At 37.8% G+C, this 14,938-nt stretch overlaps 8 protein-coding genes across 8 annotated transcripts; 2 read left to right on the top strand and 6 right to left on the bottom strand.

Moving 5' to 3' along the window:
• Positions 1-736: 736 nt before the first annotated feature.
• On the top strand, positions 737-889 carry RPS27 (40S ribosomal eS27 domain-containing protein; the record flags this gene model as incomplete). Its single annotated transcript, XM_015610284.1, has 1 exon — positions 737-889. One exon carries the CDS (start codon positions 737-739, stop codon positions 887-889), a length of 153 nt encoding a protein of 50 aa, XP_015468852.1.
• Positions 890-1,182: 293 nt separating this feature from the next.
• On the bottom strand, positions 1,183-2,445 carry AAT21 (aspartate transaminase; the record flags this gene model as incomplete). The annotated part of the gene is made up of 1 exon (XM_015610283.1): positions 1,183-2,445. One exon carries the CDS (start codon positions 2,443-2,445, stop codon positions 1,183-1,185), a length of 1,263 nt encoding a protein of 420 aa, XP_015468851.1.
• Positions 2,446-2,752: 307 nt separating this feature from the next.
• On the bottom strand, positions 2,753-3,415 carry EMP24 (Emp24p; the record flags this gene model as incomplete). Its single annotated transcript, XM_015610282.1, has 2 exons — positions 2,753-3,166; positions 3,221-3,415. The coding sequence occupies 2 exons, from the start codon at positions 3,413-3,415 to the stop codon at positions 2,753-2,755; spliced, it is 609 nt and encodes a 202-aa protein (XP_015468850.1).
• A 422-nt stretch (positions 3,416-3,837) lies between these two features.
• Positions 3,838-4,920, bottom strand: CEK1 (mitogen-activated serine/threonine-protein kinase; the record flags this gene model as incomplete). The annotated part of the gene is made up of 1 exon (XM_015610281.1): positions 3,838-4,920. The coding sequence occupies one exon, from the start codon at positions 4,918-4,920 to the stop codon at positions 3,838-3,840; it is 1,083 nt and encodes a 360-aa protein (XP_015468849.1).
• Positions 4,921-5,590: 670 nt separating this feature from the next.
• Positions 5,591-6,163, bottom strand: AC631_01450 (uncharacterized protein; the record flags this gene model as incomplete). The annotated part of the gene is made up of 1 exon (XM_015610280.1): positions 5,591-6,163. The coding sequence occupies one exon, from the start codon at positions 6,161-6,163 to the stop codon at positions 5,591-5,593; it is 573 nt and encodes a 190-aa protein (XP_015468848.1).
• A 1,332-nt stretch (positions 6,164-7,495) lies between these two features.
• FGR32 (Fgr32p) lies at positions 7,496-9,826 on the bottom strand (the record flags this gene model as incomplete). The annotated part of the gene is made up of 1 exon (XM_015610279.1): positions 7,496-9,826. The coding sequence occupies one exon, from the start codon at positions 9,824-9,826 to the stop codon at positions 7,496-7,498; it is 2,331 nt and encodes a 776-aa protein (XP_015468847.1).
• Positions 9,827-11,190: 1,364 nt separating this feature from the next.
• AC631_01448 (uncharacterized protein) lies at positions 11,191-12,594 on the top strand (the record flags this gene model as incomplete). Its single annotated transcript, XM_015610278.1, has 1 exon — positions 11,191-12,594. The coding sequence occupies one exon, from the start codon at positions 11,191-11,193 to the stop codon at positions 12,592-12,594; it is 1,404 nt and encodes a 467-aa protein (XP_015468846.1).
• A 175-nt stretch (positions 12,595-12,769) lies between these two features.
• AC631_01447 (uncharacterized protein) lies at positions 12,770-14,638 on the bottom strand (the record flags this gene model as incomplete). The annotated part of the gene is made up of 1 exon (XM_015610277.1): positions 12,770-14,638. The coding sequence occupies one exon, from the start codon at positions 14,636-14,638 to the stop codon at positions 12,770-12,772; it is 1,869 nt and encodes a 622-aa protein (XP_015468845.1).
• Between the last annotated feature and the right edge of the window lie 300 nt (positions 14,639-14,938).

Raw genomic sequence — 14,938 nt, 5'->3', positions numbered from 1 at the left:
CTCACCTCACCACTCCATACATTGTCCACGATCTCTCAAGCCAACCTAGTCTGGCTCCACTGTATAAAAAGAGCAGTCACAAATAACGTGATGACATTGAAATTGTTCGCACTTCAGTTGGACAAAAATTGTGGATTTTGGTGAGATTATGTAATCCAGGCTCTAATCCTCACAATAGTGAAAAGTTTGAACAATTAGTACCGTTTGGTACGAGAAAAAAAACTGAAATTTTATTAGTGAAAAATTTACTTACCTTTCCATATAGAAGATCGAATAAGATAAAATGGTATGTCTAGATATACATGGGAGATGAAATGCTGAACCATACGTAGAATCCAGAGGTAGCCGTACGATAGAAAAGAGAACATATATTGAGGAATGCTGAACTATGAAAGAAGGATTGGAGTGGTGGATATGAATGGGAAATTTGGTATAATAATGAATAATTCATCAGTGATATGAGACAAGCAAACCACGTATGTCGTGTAAGATTAATGGGATGGTTTAAGGATAGTTCCTGGATGAAATACGAAATACGGTGTGTTCTTACGAACACACCTCTGGACGAAGCAACGGGAGGGGAGGCACTCCAAATGAAAAATTAAAATGACAAACGAGAAACAATATACTAACATAAATATAGGTTTTAGTTCAAGATTTGTTAAACCCAACTCCAGCTTCCGAAGCTCAAAAACATAAATTGAAGACCTTAGTCCAACAACCAAGATCTTTCTTCATGGATGTCAAGTGTCAAGGTTGTTTAAACATCACCACTGTTTTCTCACACGCACAAACTGCTGTCACCTGTGACTCTTGTTCCACCGTTTTATGTACCCCAACCGGTGGTAAGGCCAAGTTAACCGAAGGTTGTTCATTCAGAAGAAAATAGATTAATTGATGGTAAAGGGTGAGAATTAATAAAAGTAAAATGAAAGATGATATATTAATTGATGTTTGGTTTTATTAGTTGAGCTTTTTTATTAATTAGTTTTATTTTGTATATTTAAAAAAAGTAATAGTTTCTTGGGAACTTTGGAAAGTTTATATTTCAAATATAATGCATCTGTCAGAGATAATGTAGTACGGGATAACAAGCAGTTGTATATTGACTGTTTGGGCATATAGCCCTGACAAAGAAAATAGTGAAAAAATTAGTGTGTATAATACTAGAACTAAATACGATTACAACTTCGACTTAGCGTAGAAACGAACAACTTCATCAATAGCTTGAGCAACCTTGTCGATGTTGCCATCATTCAAACCAGCAACGGAGGCTCTACCGGAGCTGACTAAGTAAATTCCGTGGTTCTTTTCCAATCTTGACACCATGTCAGCAGTCAATCCTGTGAAGGAGAACATACCCGATTGGGAGACAATATGATCCCAGTTACCAGGAGTATTGTACTGGTTTGTCAATAAATCTCTCAACTTATTTCTCATTTTGTTAATTCTCGAACTCATAGTGACCAAGTCGTCTTCCCATTGTTTTCTCAATTCTGAATCGGTCAAAATGGTTGCAACAATCTTGGCACCGTATGCTGGAGGGTTGGAGATCTCCGACCTGGTGAGCTTGTTCAATTGTGACTTGATAGCGTTGTTCAAAGACTTGTTGTTTTCGGCTGGAATGACGTGGATAGCACCAACTCTTTCACCATACATACCACAGTTCTTTGCAAAAGATTGACAGATGACAATTGGGGTCTTCAATTTCTTTGAGTCGACAGCCAATCTAACAGCAAACCCATCGTTATCCAAATTACCACTAGCGAACCCTTGGTAAGCAGAGTCATACAAAGCTAAATGTTCGTTCTTAGCCAATGCTTCAAGAATTTGCTCCCATTGTTCCTTGGTCGCATCAAGTCCAGTAGGATTATGGGCACAAGCATGCAACACAAAAATAGAGTTCTTTGGTGCCTTTTCGATAGTAGATAAGAATCCTTTCAAGTCCAATGACTTGGTGTCATTGTTCCAGTATGGATACTTCTCTACCTTCAATCCCAAACTAGTGAAAATTTGATTATGGTTGGCCCACGTAGGGTTTGATAAGTACACCGTTGGAAGATCCTTTGACTCAGTAGTGAAAAATTCCTTCAAAAATGTACCTGCTAAGTGCAATGCACCCGTACCTGACAACGATTGTTGACTGACCACTCTCGACTCCTTGATGGCTGGCGAGTTGTTTCCTAAAATAACTTTAGCACTCTCGGTCAAAAATGGTTGATACCCCGAAATCGACAAATACTCGTGATTGTACCCTTCTGAGTTAATCAATTTCTCCTCTGCCTTTCTAACTGCTGGCAATATCCATGGCTTTCCGTTATTATCTCTATAAGCACCAATTCCCAAATCTACTTTATCCGAACGGTCATCGGCCGTGTATCTAGCTTTCAACCCAAATAATGGGTCTGGAGGTAATTCTTTAATATTTGAAAAATATTTTGACATGTTGTATATCTATAACTGTTAATCGTAAGCGTATAACTTCTAATATCCGAAGCCGACTATTGATTAAAGAAGAACTATGTCCTTTTATATATGCTTTTAGTCTGGCCGGATTTTTCTCCTTTCACGCGAGGCATTCGTAGGAGGGGTCTAAAATCATGTGAGAAAAATGGTTAAACACCGTACACAATTATCGCTATGATGTACATTAAGCAGGCAAACAGAGGCGTATATAAAGATATATATAAACAGACGGGGAGTAATACGGGTGTCTGATATCAAGTGGGGACGAAAATCGGGACAAAATAGGTTAAACTACTGATTTGACCTCGAAAAAACGCTTCAAGTAGTAAATTTGGAATACCGAATTGGCCGCAACCACCAAGATCTGGAATACCGACCACCATTTTACCCTAGAATTGGTAGATTCAGCCGTATTTCTGTGGGTTCTTTCTCTGATGACAAGATAAGTTTGCTCGGCCTTAACATCGTTGGTCAATTGGCTCATTCTTTGAATCGCGTAGTCCAATGAGTCGGCTTTAGGATCGTTAACGTCAACATAGACAACCCCGTGAATATTGAAGGACACATCCAAGTCGACACGACTAGTTTTTTCGTTAGAGAAACAGTATTGGTACTTACCGGAGGTTTGGGCCTTTATTTGCTCGTCCCCGTGATCCAAGTCTTGTCTCTTCAAAACCACTTGACCATTAGGGGTTGTGATCTAGATATAGTTAGTATTACGACCCTTGTAGCGGTGAAATAGAATGGTACATACATGAAAGTCAACGACATATTGTTCGGAGTTGTGGGGATCTCTTGATCCAACTTGGAAACTCACTGCCAATTCGTCATTCTTCTTCAAGTTTTCAAAGAAGCAGTGCTTTCCATATGGAGGTAATAACACATTATGGGCTTCGATCATTGTAAGAAACAATGACATCAAAGTCAATGCTATAACTGACAACTTCATTATGGATAGGAATTGATGAAGTCTTGATGAAAGTTTGACAAAGAGTAGTATTTATGGTTGATTTTCCATGGTGATATTTTAACACGCGTTCAAAAACCACGGTCGCAGCGCACGACCAACTCAAGTACCATACGAGCTCTAGATGAATATTTGATCACTACAAGCTAATGAAGGAGATGTAAGAAGTGTTGGTGAAGTTACATATGTGGGTTGGAATAATAAATATTTATGGACTCTTTGTGTGAGGTTTCAGCTCTTGTAGTTGCTGTAATACGATATTTAGGTCTACAATTTAGTGGGTGCAAAGCCAAAGGTTATGTTAATTCAATTCTATAAACAAACCTATGTAAGTAGAGAATGCAATATATGACAAATAATGAACACATGAAAAGCCCATGGTTGAAAATACAAATAATAGGCGATCACAACGGTTTCATAATTTCATCATAGAGAAGTTTCTTCAAATCTTCAATCGATAACTCATCTTTACGTTTATCGAAATCAAAGAAATCTTCGGGTATTTTTTCTGAGATGGGCTCATCATTGGGGTCGTGGTATATTTTGAGATATGGGTGGTTCAATGCATTGTCCACTGTTATTCTCTTGGCGGGGTTGAATACCAACAAGTTTTCCAACAAGTCAATAGCCAATGGGTTGATGGCATCACTGTTGAACAAATTAGCAAATGGAACTTTCTTCACGAATGGTAAGGAACGAATATATTCCCGGGCACGCTTCAGCTTGATATTGTAGTAATCTTCCATGTTAGGCGTTCCTAACACCTCTATAATAAGCCAAAGCTGGTTATGGTAATCTCTTCCTGGAAATAATGGTCTTCCCACCAACATCTCGGCCAAAATACATCCAACGGACCACACGTCGATGGCGGTAGTATATTCCTGGAACGTCAACATGATTTCTGGTGCTCTATACCACCTTGTGGCCACATACTCAGTCATAAACCCAAAGTTATCCTCACTGGAGGCAATAGACCGAGCCAACCCAAAATCACAGATTTTTAAGTCACAATTAGAGTTCAACAACAAGTTTGATGGCTTCAAGTCCCGATGCAACACATTGGCCAGGTGCATGGTCTTTAATGCCCGCAACGTCTGATAAATAAAGTATTGAATATGATCATCACTTAGCTTCTGTGTCTTGATCACCCGGTGCAAGTCTGTCTCCATAAGTTCCTGAATCAAGTATATTTCGTTGAATAAGTTAAAGTTGATTGGTCGCTGTATGGCAAGAATGGAAATTATATTCTCGTGATTGAAATGTTTAAGCAACTTTAACTCCCTGAGAGTCCTAAGACACAACATCGAACGCTCAAAAGGCTCGATCTTCTTAATAGCAACCTTCTGATTCGTAGGCTTGTGGATAGCCGAACAAACGATCCCATATGCCCCTTCACCTACCACTTCAAGAATCTGGTAATGGTCTGATACATTGAACGAAATTTGTCTGGTCTGAGCCTGTTGTGGTGGTGGTTGTTCATTGTTCATTTCTAACTCAAACGTTCTACGTGATCTTGAGTTATTATAATATGAGAAAAAGAGTACTTTTAGTATATATATGAATCTTGGGGTTATCAAAGTTTCAACTGAAAATGATCACCGTTGCGCGAAACACCATTTTATTGGGTTTTTAATACGCACATATGTCTAGAAGGCACAACGAGTACAAATAATTGAGATATATGCATATCTCTTGTAGAAACAAACAGTCACCAATATTTAGATGTTTTAATCAATTCAAGTGAGATGTTCAGCGCTTACTAGTGCAAATATTGAGCATATTTCCGCACCCAGCGGTGACAAGGCAATTGAGAATTAGGTACCATCAAATCATGTAGGGGCAGGATTAAATGATCAGATCAATGGCATGTCACTAAATCTGCGATCTCTATATAGCGATGGGAACATTCGCTTCTAGATCGTATTCGTTATTATGCATCTATATGTTGCGTATTTCAAGTACTACCTTCTAACACAATTGTGCCTATGCATACATCTAACCGGAATATTACTAAATCCAAATCTACAATTACTTCGACAAATCAAAGTACAACGTAAATAAAATCATATATATGCCATAGATATCTGCGGTACTAAATACAGCAGATCGTCTAAGGAGCCCGGATGGACTGTCTTGCTGTCTATACCCCTAATACACCTACTTCTTACGGCCAAATAACCCCTTCTTCTTCTTCTTCTTAGCTTCCGGTTGCAACGATGTAGCACTGTAGTTAGCGGCCTGGTAGACACCTTGGTTATCACTGGCACCAAAGTTGATAACAGGCCTTTCGTACTCACCTGCACCATTAGCACTCGTATCTCTGGCACCCATATTGTGGTATGTAAAATCTTCATGGAATCCCCATCCTAATCTTTGTGTTTCCATTTGGTCTCTGTAGGTTGGGTCTCCGGTGATAGCGTACTCGAACGTACGGATAGTGTCCAAAGGTCTTTCGTTTCTTGATCTGGTTGGGTTCGAGATATCGGCCTGTCTAATACTGTTTCCAAAAATGTCCTTTAACTCGGATGATTCTTGAGATAAGTATGATGGTCTTCTTTGGTCATGTTCTGCTGCTTGTTCGAAGGGTTGTGCTTCGTTCACGGCCGATAAAATCGGATCGTGCATGTTGTTGGTGGTCATCTTGTATGAATCAAAGTCTTGTTTCGATAATCTTACTTCTCCGTCTTGATAACCGTCCTTTTTGGACGATTTAGATCTGAAAATAGCCATTTTATGTGTTGATTTCTCGGGAAGGGGGTGCTAGGAATTGTGTCCCAATTATGTAATCTATGATCTAAGCGAAAGTGGATCGTTTTAATCCCTCTGTATAACCGTAGTGATATAGTAGAAGCGAAATAGCAATAAATATTCCTATTAATTTAATGTAATAATATAATAAAACAAATAAATAAATAAATTATGGAGATAAAATCACCTAGTCTTTAGCAGATGAAATAATATCAGAATAAGAAATTATAGTTTGGGCATACAAGAAATTAAATAATAAGAAATTAGATAATATTATATACCTTACCCTCAAGTCTAATTATACTTTCAGGTGCTAACCATGAAAGCCTCCACTATAGCCTGTGCCGGCAATTTAAAGGGCCAAACGATATATGGGATTTCTTGCTGAACCCGGTTGTGAAACTGCGGTGAGTGCGCTCCATGCAGTGAATATGCTTAATGCGGTTAATTCGGGCTGTGCTTATAAAATAAGAGCACATCGTTGTAACCATCTATAGGCATAAAATCCGTTGGTGCTACTGGAAGGGGTATAGTATTGTCTAGTGGCATTGTTTGTGTAGTCCAGCAGGTGACTTTACAACGCGTATGAAAATCCCGACAATTAAATTTACTGTACCGCCACGTCTAGTGTTAAGGTTTTCTTTGGGACGATATCTCTTACAACCATGCTTGTAACAAACTTTATTCATAAATACATGTATGTAAAAGTAATGCAAAAAAATTGAAAATTTTAAGAACGGGAGCCCTCAATAAGGAGTTAACATTACAGCCGTCCCGAAGAGATGATTTTCTTCTGAAATAACCTTATAGCGTGCGGTACGTAAACGCACTCGAAAAGAATGCGGGTCGTATAAAGACCAAGGTTACGGGGAAATACAAGAGGCCGATGTACATCCATACACCAAATCATACCTCGAATGTTATTATGCAAGGGGTGTATGGGTTTGTTATGTACGTTTGATAGATGCAATATGCGATTAATGAGTTGGCCACAAGCTGATAGGTTTGCGAAAAGGTAAGGAGTGGTGAGCTTGATCGAAAGAGCTGTATTTACAATGTAGTATTTGCAATGTAGTGTTTGCAATGTGGACTAAAAACCTTTATAGAAGAGGTATAGAACGTGGGCTGCTGGAGGAATAGCTATTGCCACCACGCGATATACGCGAACCAGGAACCGGTGTTCATAGTCTGGGTGCAAATTTTAACCTACATATGGTATGGAGATCGAAATCATAAAAGATGAATATATTGGGGTAAAAGTAAAATTATATCTATTTATGATATCAAAGAGGTCAATAAACCCATTTTATATGCTTAGTTCATCCCGTTTTGGTCCTTGAATATATCCCACGCCTTGTTTAAGGTGATGAAGACGGCCTCGCAAACCATTTTATCCTCCAAGTCCAAGTTGGTCAACTTATCGGGGTGAATTGAGCTGATGACCTTCATATAGTTTATTTTCACTTTTTTGGGTAACATTAAATCGTTGATGGTCAACTTCTTAGTCGTGGCAAAAGGAAGCTCTAATTTTGCAGGAATGATTTGGTCCAACGACATGAGTAAAGTCCGGATATTGTCCTCCTTACCATTACTCCATGCAAAAATCCGTGCTTGGATGTCGTCATGAAGGTTAAACTTCATTTCCTCTTGTTTTTTCGTATCTTCGTGTTGTTTTTGTATGCGACGCAAGTTTTCATTGCTTCCGGATTGTGTACTTGGTTTTGGTTTCGAAGGTACCTTTACTGGACTGACAGCTCTTGGTTTAGGTTTTGGTGGATTCACAATATTATTCACCCTTCTTCTACCATCCATAATCTTTTTATCGGTTACTCCATATTTGGAGATTAATTCCATGTAGTTTTCTAGCGCCTGTGGGAATAACTCTAACATTTCTAAGCTCTCCGCTTTTCTTGAGAGCAACTTGATGTACCAAGCCTTGATTGTTTTCTCATTAATCAAATATGCATAATCTTGTAAATCATCTTCCGTCACCAATTGTAGGGCTTCATCACAGCAGGCTTTGGCTTGCTTATAATTTCCCGACTTAATTAATGTCAAAGCCAAATTTGAATTGATGACGAGTCTTAATTCGTGCTTTTCTGGCAACGACTCTAAACATTTTGTATAAGCTTCATGTGCGGTATGGTAATCACCCACCTTAAACAGCTCAGTAGCCTTATCTTTAGAAGTTTCATAATCCGAAGATTGAAATTGGTTCAAAGGAGTCAGAATAAACGTATGATTGATAACACTTCCAGAAGATTTACTCTTGCCTCTATGTTGGCCCGATTTATGATTCATACCAAGCAAATCAACTTCATTCTCAACTTGACTTGGCTGTTTGGTTTCTGGTTGGATGCTTGCAGTTTGATGACTCTTCTCAGTTTGCTGCGTCCAACTTTGAGGCTGCAGTGATGGTCTTTGAGGTAAATCGGGGTGCTTTATTGGCGATGATCTACCCAGTTTTGAATCTGAATTATTCGATGATCCATTTAGCTTATTTTTAGCAAGACCCTTCAAATGTTCATAGCGGGCCCTTTGCTTTTCCTTATCCTTCAATTTTTGTGATGTAATGAATTCGTTGATAGCCTCATGGTCGATATTTTCTTCATCGGACCCATAATTTTCGGATACTCCTCCATTTGCCTTCCTTTCTGCGGCATCCTCTTTATACATATGCTGAGATTTCATCCATGCTGGTAATGAGCCTTGCCCTTCATTCTGGCCCGATTTTGAATGGTGTTGAAATTGTTCAATGTTCTTCATCACTGTGTTTCTTGAATTATTTATAAATAAAGATGCCTTATTAAATAAATCTGTAGATAATCCATTGATCTTAGCACCGAAATCATTATTCATATCGCTGTCATCACGAATTGGCCTATTCGATGTTTCTTTCTTCTTCTTTTTACTGCCTCCCATTATGAAATTGACACATGTTTGAAGATCAAGTCCAACCTCGTCAATCGCCTCGTTGGACTGCTCTACCGAGAACCCTATATCAACAAGTTCCGCCAAGGTTGTATCTCTGGCATCGGTAGAAGATTCTGACTTGGATGATCTAGTTTGGGTCCTGGCATTTGTCCTGGCATTGGACTTATCTTGAATTCTTGAATCAGAAATCTGCAGGCTCAGCTTTGTACCAGAATTTGAATGGCTACTTGTTTCTGACTTTGGTCTCCTTGTAGACGACGTGAGCTGTTCTATGGGCTCTGGTTCTGGCGTGAATGCATCAGTAAACTCGTCATCCAACAATGATATCTCGTGGTTAGCTTTACCGCCCAATCCCGTATTGGATGTGTTGCTTGTCGTCTCTTGTGACGGTTTCGACGGCTTACTGGCTCTTAATGGCTCTGTAGCCTGCGGTTTTTCAAAGATTGAAAATGGGTCATTCGACTGATTTGGTGTCGAAGACCTCGATTGATTGACCGATCCCACACTCGAATTACTCACTGGACTCCCATTAAATATATCCAAATTAGAAAAACTATTTTGCGAATAATTTGACTTGTTTATTGCCGGACTCTGTTGTTTTCTTTGTCTCTCTAAGAGACTAAGATTCTTATCGTTAAGAGAACTGTTTGATCCTGAATTAGCCGATTGAAATAAATCCGCAAAAGCATCTTTTTTAGGTGGAGGCGCCATGACTCTTTATCTATGATTTCGGCCGCCGTAATTGTCTATATCTGTTATATCTATACCACTAATGATGTACTTGTGTTTATCTCCACCGACTATTGCACACTTAGTCGCAGTTCCAAAATTGTCGTGTGCTCACCCAAGCATGAACATAAATTTTTTTTTATATCATATATGGAACTCATCTTGAAAAATCAACTAGTTTAAGTTTCTTGAATTATACACATTAAAAAAGAATAATCACCATGCATTTAATGTACACATTAGGCCCAGATGGCAAGAGAATCTACACTTTGAACAAGCTCACTACAGAAGGTGAAATCACCAAGTCTGCTCATCCAGCAAGATTTTCACCAGATGACAAATATTCCAGACAAAGAGTTACCTTAAAGAAGAGATTCGGTTTATTACCAACTCAATAGATGGTTTGAGTGATCTTCTACGGAAACACACCAGTTTGTGGTTTCTGTGGGTATTTAATGGAACAGATTGAAGATGCATCGAAAGTGAAGTGAAAAGTTGACATAGCGATGAGAGGAGAGAAAATGACGACTAGAGAAAGAAAAATGACATGAAAGGAAATGTACCCGGTAATGCAGTGGTATATTTGTTGCTAGCTTTCATGTGTTAAAAAAAATACATTTATCTACGATATGTACATTACATAAATAATTTAAATTCTTTATATTGAAAACTAGTTGTAAATTAAGCATCGGAAATAATCGCTTTTGTGAGAATATCTATGCTGTAGCTATAGTACATTATACAAGGGGTGGGACTCGAGAGCCAGGGAAAGTAGCGATCGCTTCATATAGGGTCTTTCTTCTGGCCCGTGGCTTCCAAGTTGAATTCAGAATTCTTGGAATAATTTTCCCACATCTGTGCTACCATCTCAGTGTCCATGTTACCTCTATTAATGTCTTGTAATGACTTATTCATTGTTACAATCGATTCATTCAAGTTTTCCTATAATAATAGTTAGTATAAGATTTAATTGATCATCCATAGACCTAAGACTACTCACCATATTGCTAATAATACGTGATAATAACGCATTTTGTACTTGCTCGTGTGGATTCTCCATATCTGAGTTATGTGATTATGTTACTGTCTTATAATCAAAAAGAGATAGTTATCTAATGTTATGTTTATTTCTATACTAAATGCGCGATTAGTATAAAAAAGTGTTCAATGTATAATGAAATTCTTATTGAAATACCTAGTTTGTATTGCATCTAAATAGCATTTATTGGATCTTATGTTTTTAATCTAAAGGACTATTTACATTTAATTTAATAAACAATACTTAGTTCTAAATAATGATCCCGGAATATCTCAAACCATAAACTAAATAAGACCTATTCATTGTTATGTATGCACTGGTGGATGAGTTCCTACTGGCGTGCATTGAGTCAGGGGAAATACCCATTGATTATGTTAAGAGTCCTGAATTTTTTCACTTATTAGAAGAATCAAAAGTCACTAAGGATCCTTGCTATGAAGAACTATGCTACAGCAGAAATAAGGAATTGCAAATCAGCCGAAATAGATCAGAGGCCAGGTATTTTGATGAAAACCCAGGCCTTTTTACGGAAGATAGTTTAGGACATCCTAAATTGAACACCAAAATAGATATTGATTTGAGTCGTGGTTACAAGAAATTTCGAGTGCTTAGTCGGACTTCACTGACTCTTGATAATGTACGTGGTACAAAATATGTTGCAATGGAAGATTTTGAAAAAACAGAGAATAAGAAATTAGACGAGAATGTTATAACATCAAGACATACTTTGTTGGAGTTATTAAATCTTCCATTTCAAAGGAATGCCATAATCCAAAATATTGTAGCTTTCAATGGTCAAGTATTTATGGAAGCGGAACAGAGACCTCAGAAAAGAGCCGATGCTAGTAGTATGACTGGTTATAATTTTGAGGAGGTGATGACCTGTTCTGAATGTGATATAAATAGCTCTAAGCCTTTTGAATTCATTCCTCCAATCAATAATGCAGTAAAATTTAACTCAATGATAAACCATACATTCCCAGAGTCCGGACTATCTGTTCTAGTGTCGTGTGAAATTGATTGTATTAGACAAAAACTGGAAGAAGTTTCATTGCTTCACGATGATTCTGACTTCAAATACAAAATTCTTGAGAATAATATTGAAATGAAGTCTCGTAAGATTGGTGGTCGCAGTAATCTTATAAAGGCTATTCTCCAGTGTTATTTAGCTGGTACCAATGACTTAATTGTTGGGTATAGAGATGGTAACTTCAATCTTAAATACGTTGAAAAACTAAACGTATCGGAATTGCTTGAATCTTCGCCTAATCCACTCTTGAAACGTACATTTTTGGATAAATGGTTCTGGTTTATTGCACAATTTATATCACACACCGTCAAAATGCCACGAAGCTTATCTCTACATCATCACCAGCTTACTTTCAATAAGGACAACAATACACTTACACTAAAATCATTCAGGTTGAATCCTTATCGATTAGAGAAAACAATTATTAGCAGGTTTGTCAAATGGCGGAGATACTTGGCAACAATGCAAAAACATCAATTATTAGTAGATAATAATGGCATGGCAAATAATAAGCCGCCAAATAAAAAAGAGACAAGACGGAACAAGAAAAAAAACAAAATATTTGGAGACTCAAAGATCAGTTCAAAAATTGCTGAACAAAGCGACAGCATTTCTCATGCTACGGAAGATAATGGAACTGATCAGGTTGTAAACGCCCTTGAGAGTATTTCTTTATCGTGAATCAAATATTGTTCAATATATCTGGACAAGTGATAAGAGCATTTAACATATATCATTACTATAGAATTCGTGCATATAGTAAAGTACATCATCTACAAAATATGAATCTTAAGTTATATAACTATTACACAATATATAAGCATGAATTTGGAACGTAAATATTAGTCGTTCAGTCTCATTTACACTTATTTTCTAAAATAAAATCCGCAACTAGAGGTCTATGATCACTCATGTAAGCACCATTAAATTTGGAATGTAACATTGCAAATGCTTGCAACTTTAAAGATAAATTTGCCTCTGGTGAATCCTCGGGCCTTGACTGTTTGTCACAAACATCTCTCTGGTTGACCCTTGTGGTGTAGCCTGGTGCAAAGATATAATCAATGTTCTGACCTCCTTGAAGTAAAACCTCTCCTTCAAACCCAGTCACACTAGACTTGGAATGGCCATATCTATTAAATGCTGTGGTTAATCTGGATACATCTTTATAATCTTCAACAATTAGTTGGTATGTTCTTTCTGTGGGCTCGGCATTTAAATCACCGCAGAATATCGACGGCCATTGATTAATCTCATTCATCTTTTGAACAATCATACTTGCAGAGCCAATTCTAGAAAGCTCGCCAACATGATCAAAATGCGTATTGAAAAGATTAAAGTAATTCTCTGTCCTTTTATGTTTAAGGGTTACATATGAACAAATACGCAAGTACTTTGCATCCCATCCTTCTAACGACGTTCTTGGGTTTTTCTCGTTTAACCACATGGTGTCACTAAAAAGTAACTCCCATTCGGAAGTCTTATAGAGCACAGGAACATATTCCCCTATGTTTCTACCATCAATCCTGCCAGCACCATAAGCTGCCCACTCAGGTTGGTTCTGAGGTGAATATCTATTTAGTTCACTTAAGAGATTATCTAGCTGAAACTTGTAAACTTCTTGCAATGCTACGATTGTATCATGGCGAGCATTAAAAGCGATCGAACTTGCAATTTCGTTTACCCTTTCTGCCCAAGTTCTCTCTCCTGACACTAAGACATCATGACCGCCGTTCTTTACATTATGAGAATATATCCTGAAATTCAAAGGCTGGATCTCATCAAATTTATTTGGAACCTCAACGAATGGCTTCTCTTTTATTGTCACTGGTTTAAGGGGCGAGTTAGGTACTGTACCAGACCCCAATGTTCCTTCTTGTTCCGACTCGTGAATATGAGGAGCATCGTTATCCGTCTCATTATCTGCATCTTTATCCGCATCTTTATCCGCATCTTTATCTGTATCGTGCTTATCTTCGTCATCTTCGTCATATTTGCTTCCTTCATTAGATTCTGTATCTCCAAGGAACTTATTTGGGTTCTTAGGATCATTCGAATGATCCCCATATTTCTCGTTCATATAATCACTAACGGCATCCTTAGGGTTACCTTTCAACTTGGATCCTTTCGGATCTTGTGCTGATTCTTCTTCCTTTTCCTTAGGCTTTGAAGGTAACTTAGGCCTTGGAGTTGACTTATATTTCGATGCATTTTTCTCAGGATTTTTTGATTCATCGTCCTTTTGTTTGTCAGCATTATTAGCAGGAGACTTTTCTGCTTTCCCTGTCGTTTCTACTTTTTCTTCCTTTTCTGTTTTTCCTGATTTCTGCGGTTTCTTTGAATCGTTAGGTTTCGCAGCATTCTCTGCCTTTTGAGGCTTCTCTTTGGCATTATTCTTATCACTGGCCTTTCCTTTCTGCGACGACTGCTTCCCCTTGTCTCCACTATCCGTCGCTTCACTTTTCTTTCCGCCATTTTTGTCGCTACTTTTCGCAGATTGTTTTTGATCCTTATTATCTACGTTAGCTTTGTCGCTGGCTGTTTCATCACTCCAACTCGGCCTCTTTTTTTTGTTACCCAACTTAGTTTCCTTTAGTGGTTCATTGGAAAATTTAATAACCCCATCATATACATCATACGATGTTACAATAAATGCAAGCAAAGAAAGCAACACAAGCGACCATATCAAGAACCTGATGTTCTTCCTCCGGCTTATTCTAGACATTGCTAAGCTAACTTCTACTTTAGACCTATTATTGATATAATTGTACAAAGGGGAGATTAGACATAACTCAACAGAGTTCTCCAGTCGCGGTCGCACTAAACTTGGACCACGTAAAAAAATTGATCTAGAGGTTCTAAGTCTGTAAAACCCACTATAAGTAATCAAATTACTACAAATAACAGCCTTATAATTCTACCCAAGTACTTCAATCACCAATTGTGCAATATGAACAATGTAATACATCAATGACATACCACGAACTACTGTTATATATTCAAATATTTAGTTACATAACTATTC

The sequence above is a fragment of the Debaryomyces fabryi genome (genome assembly GCF_001447935.2).
Source record: "Debaryomyces fabryi strain CBS 789 chromosome Unknown contig00020, whole genome shotgun sequence".
In the NCBI taxonomy this organism is placed as follows: Eukaryota; Fungi; Ascomycota; class Pichiomycetes; order Serinales; family Debaryomycetaceae; genus Debaryomyces; species Debaryomyces fabryi.
This window is presented reverse-complemented; position numbering and strand designations above follow the sequence as displayed.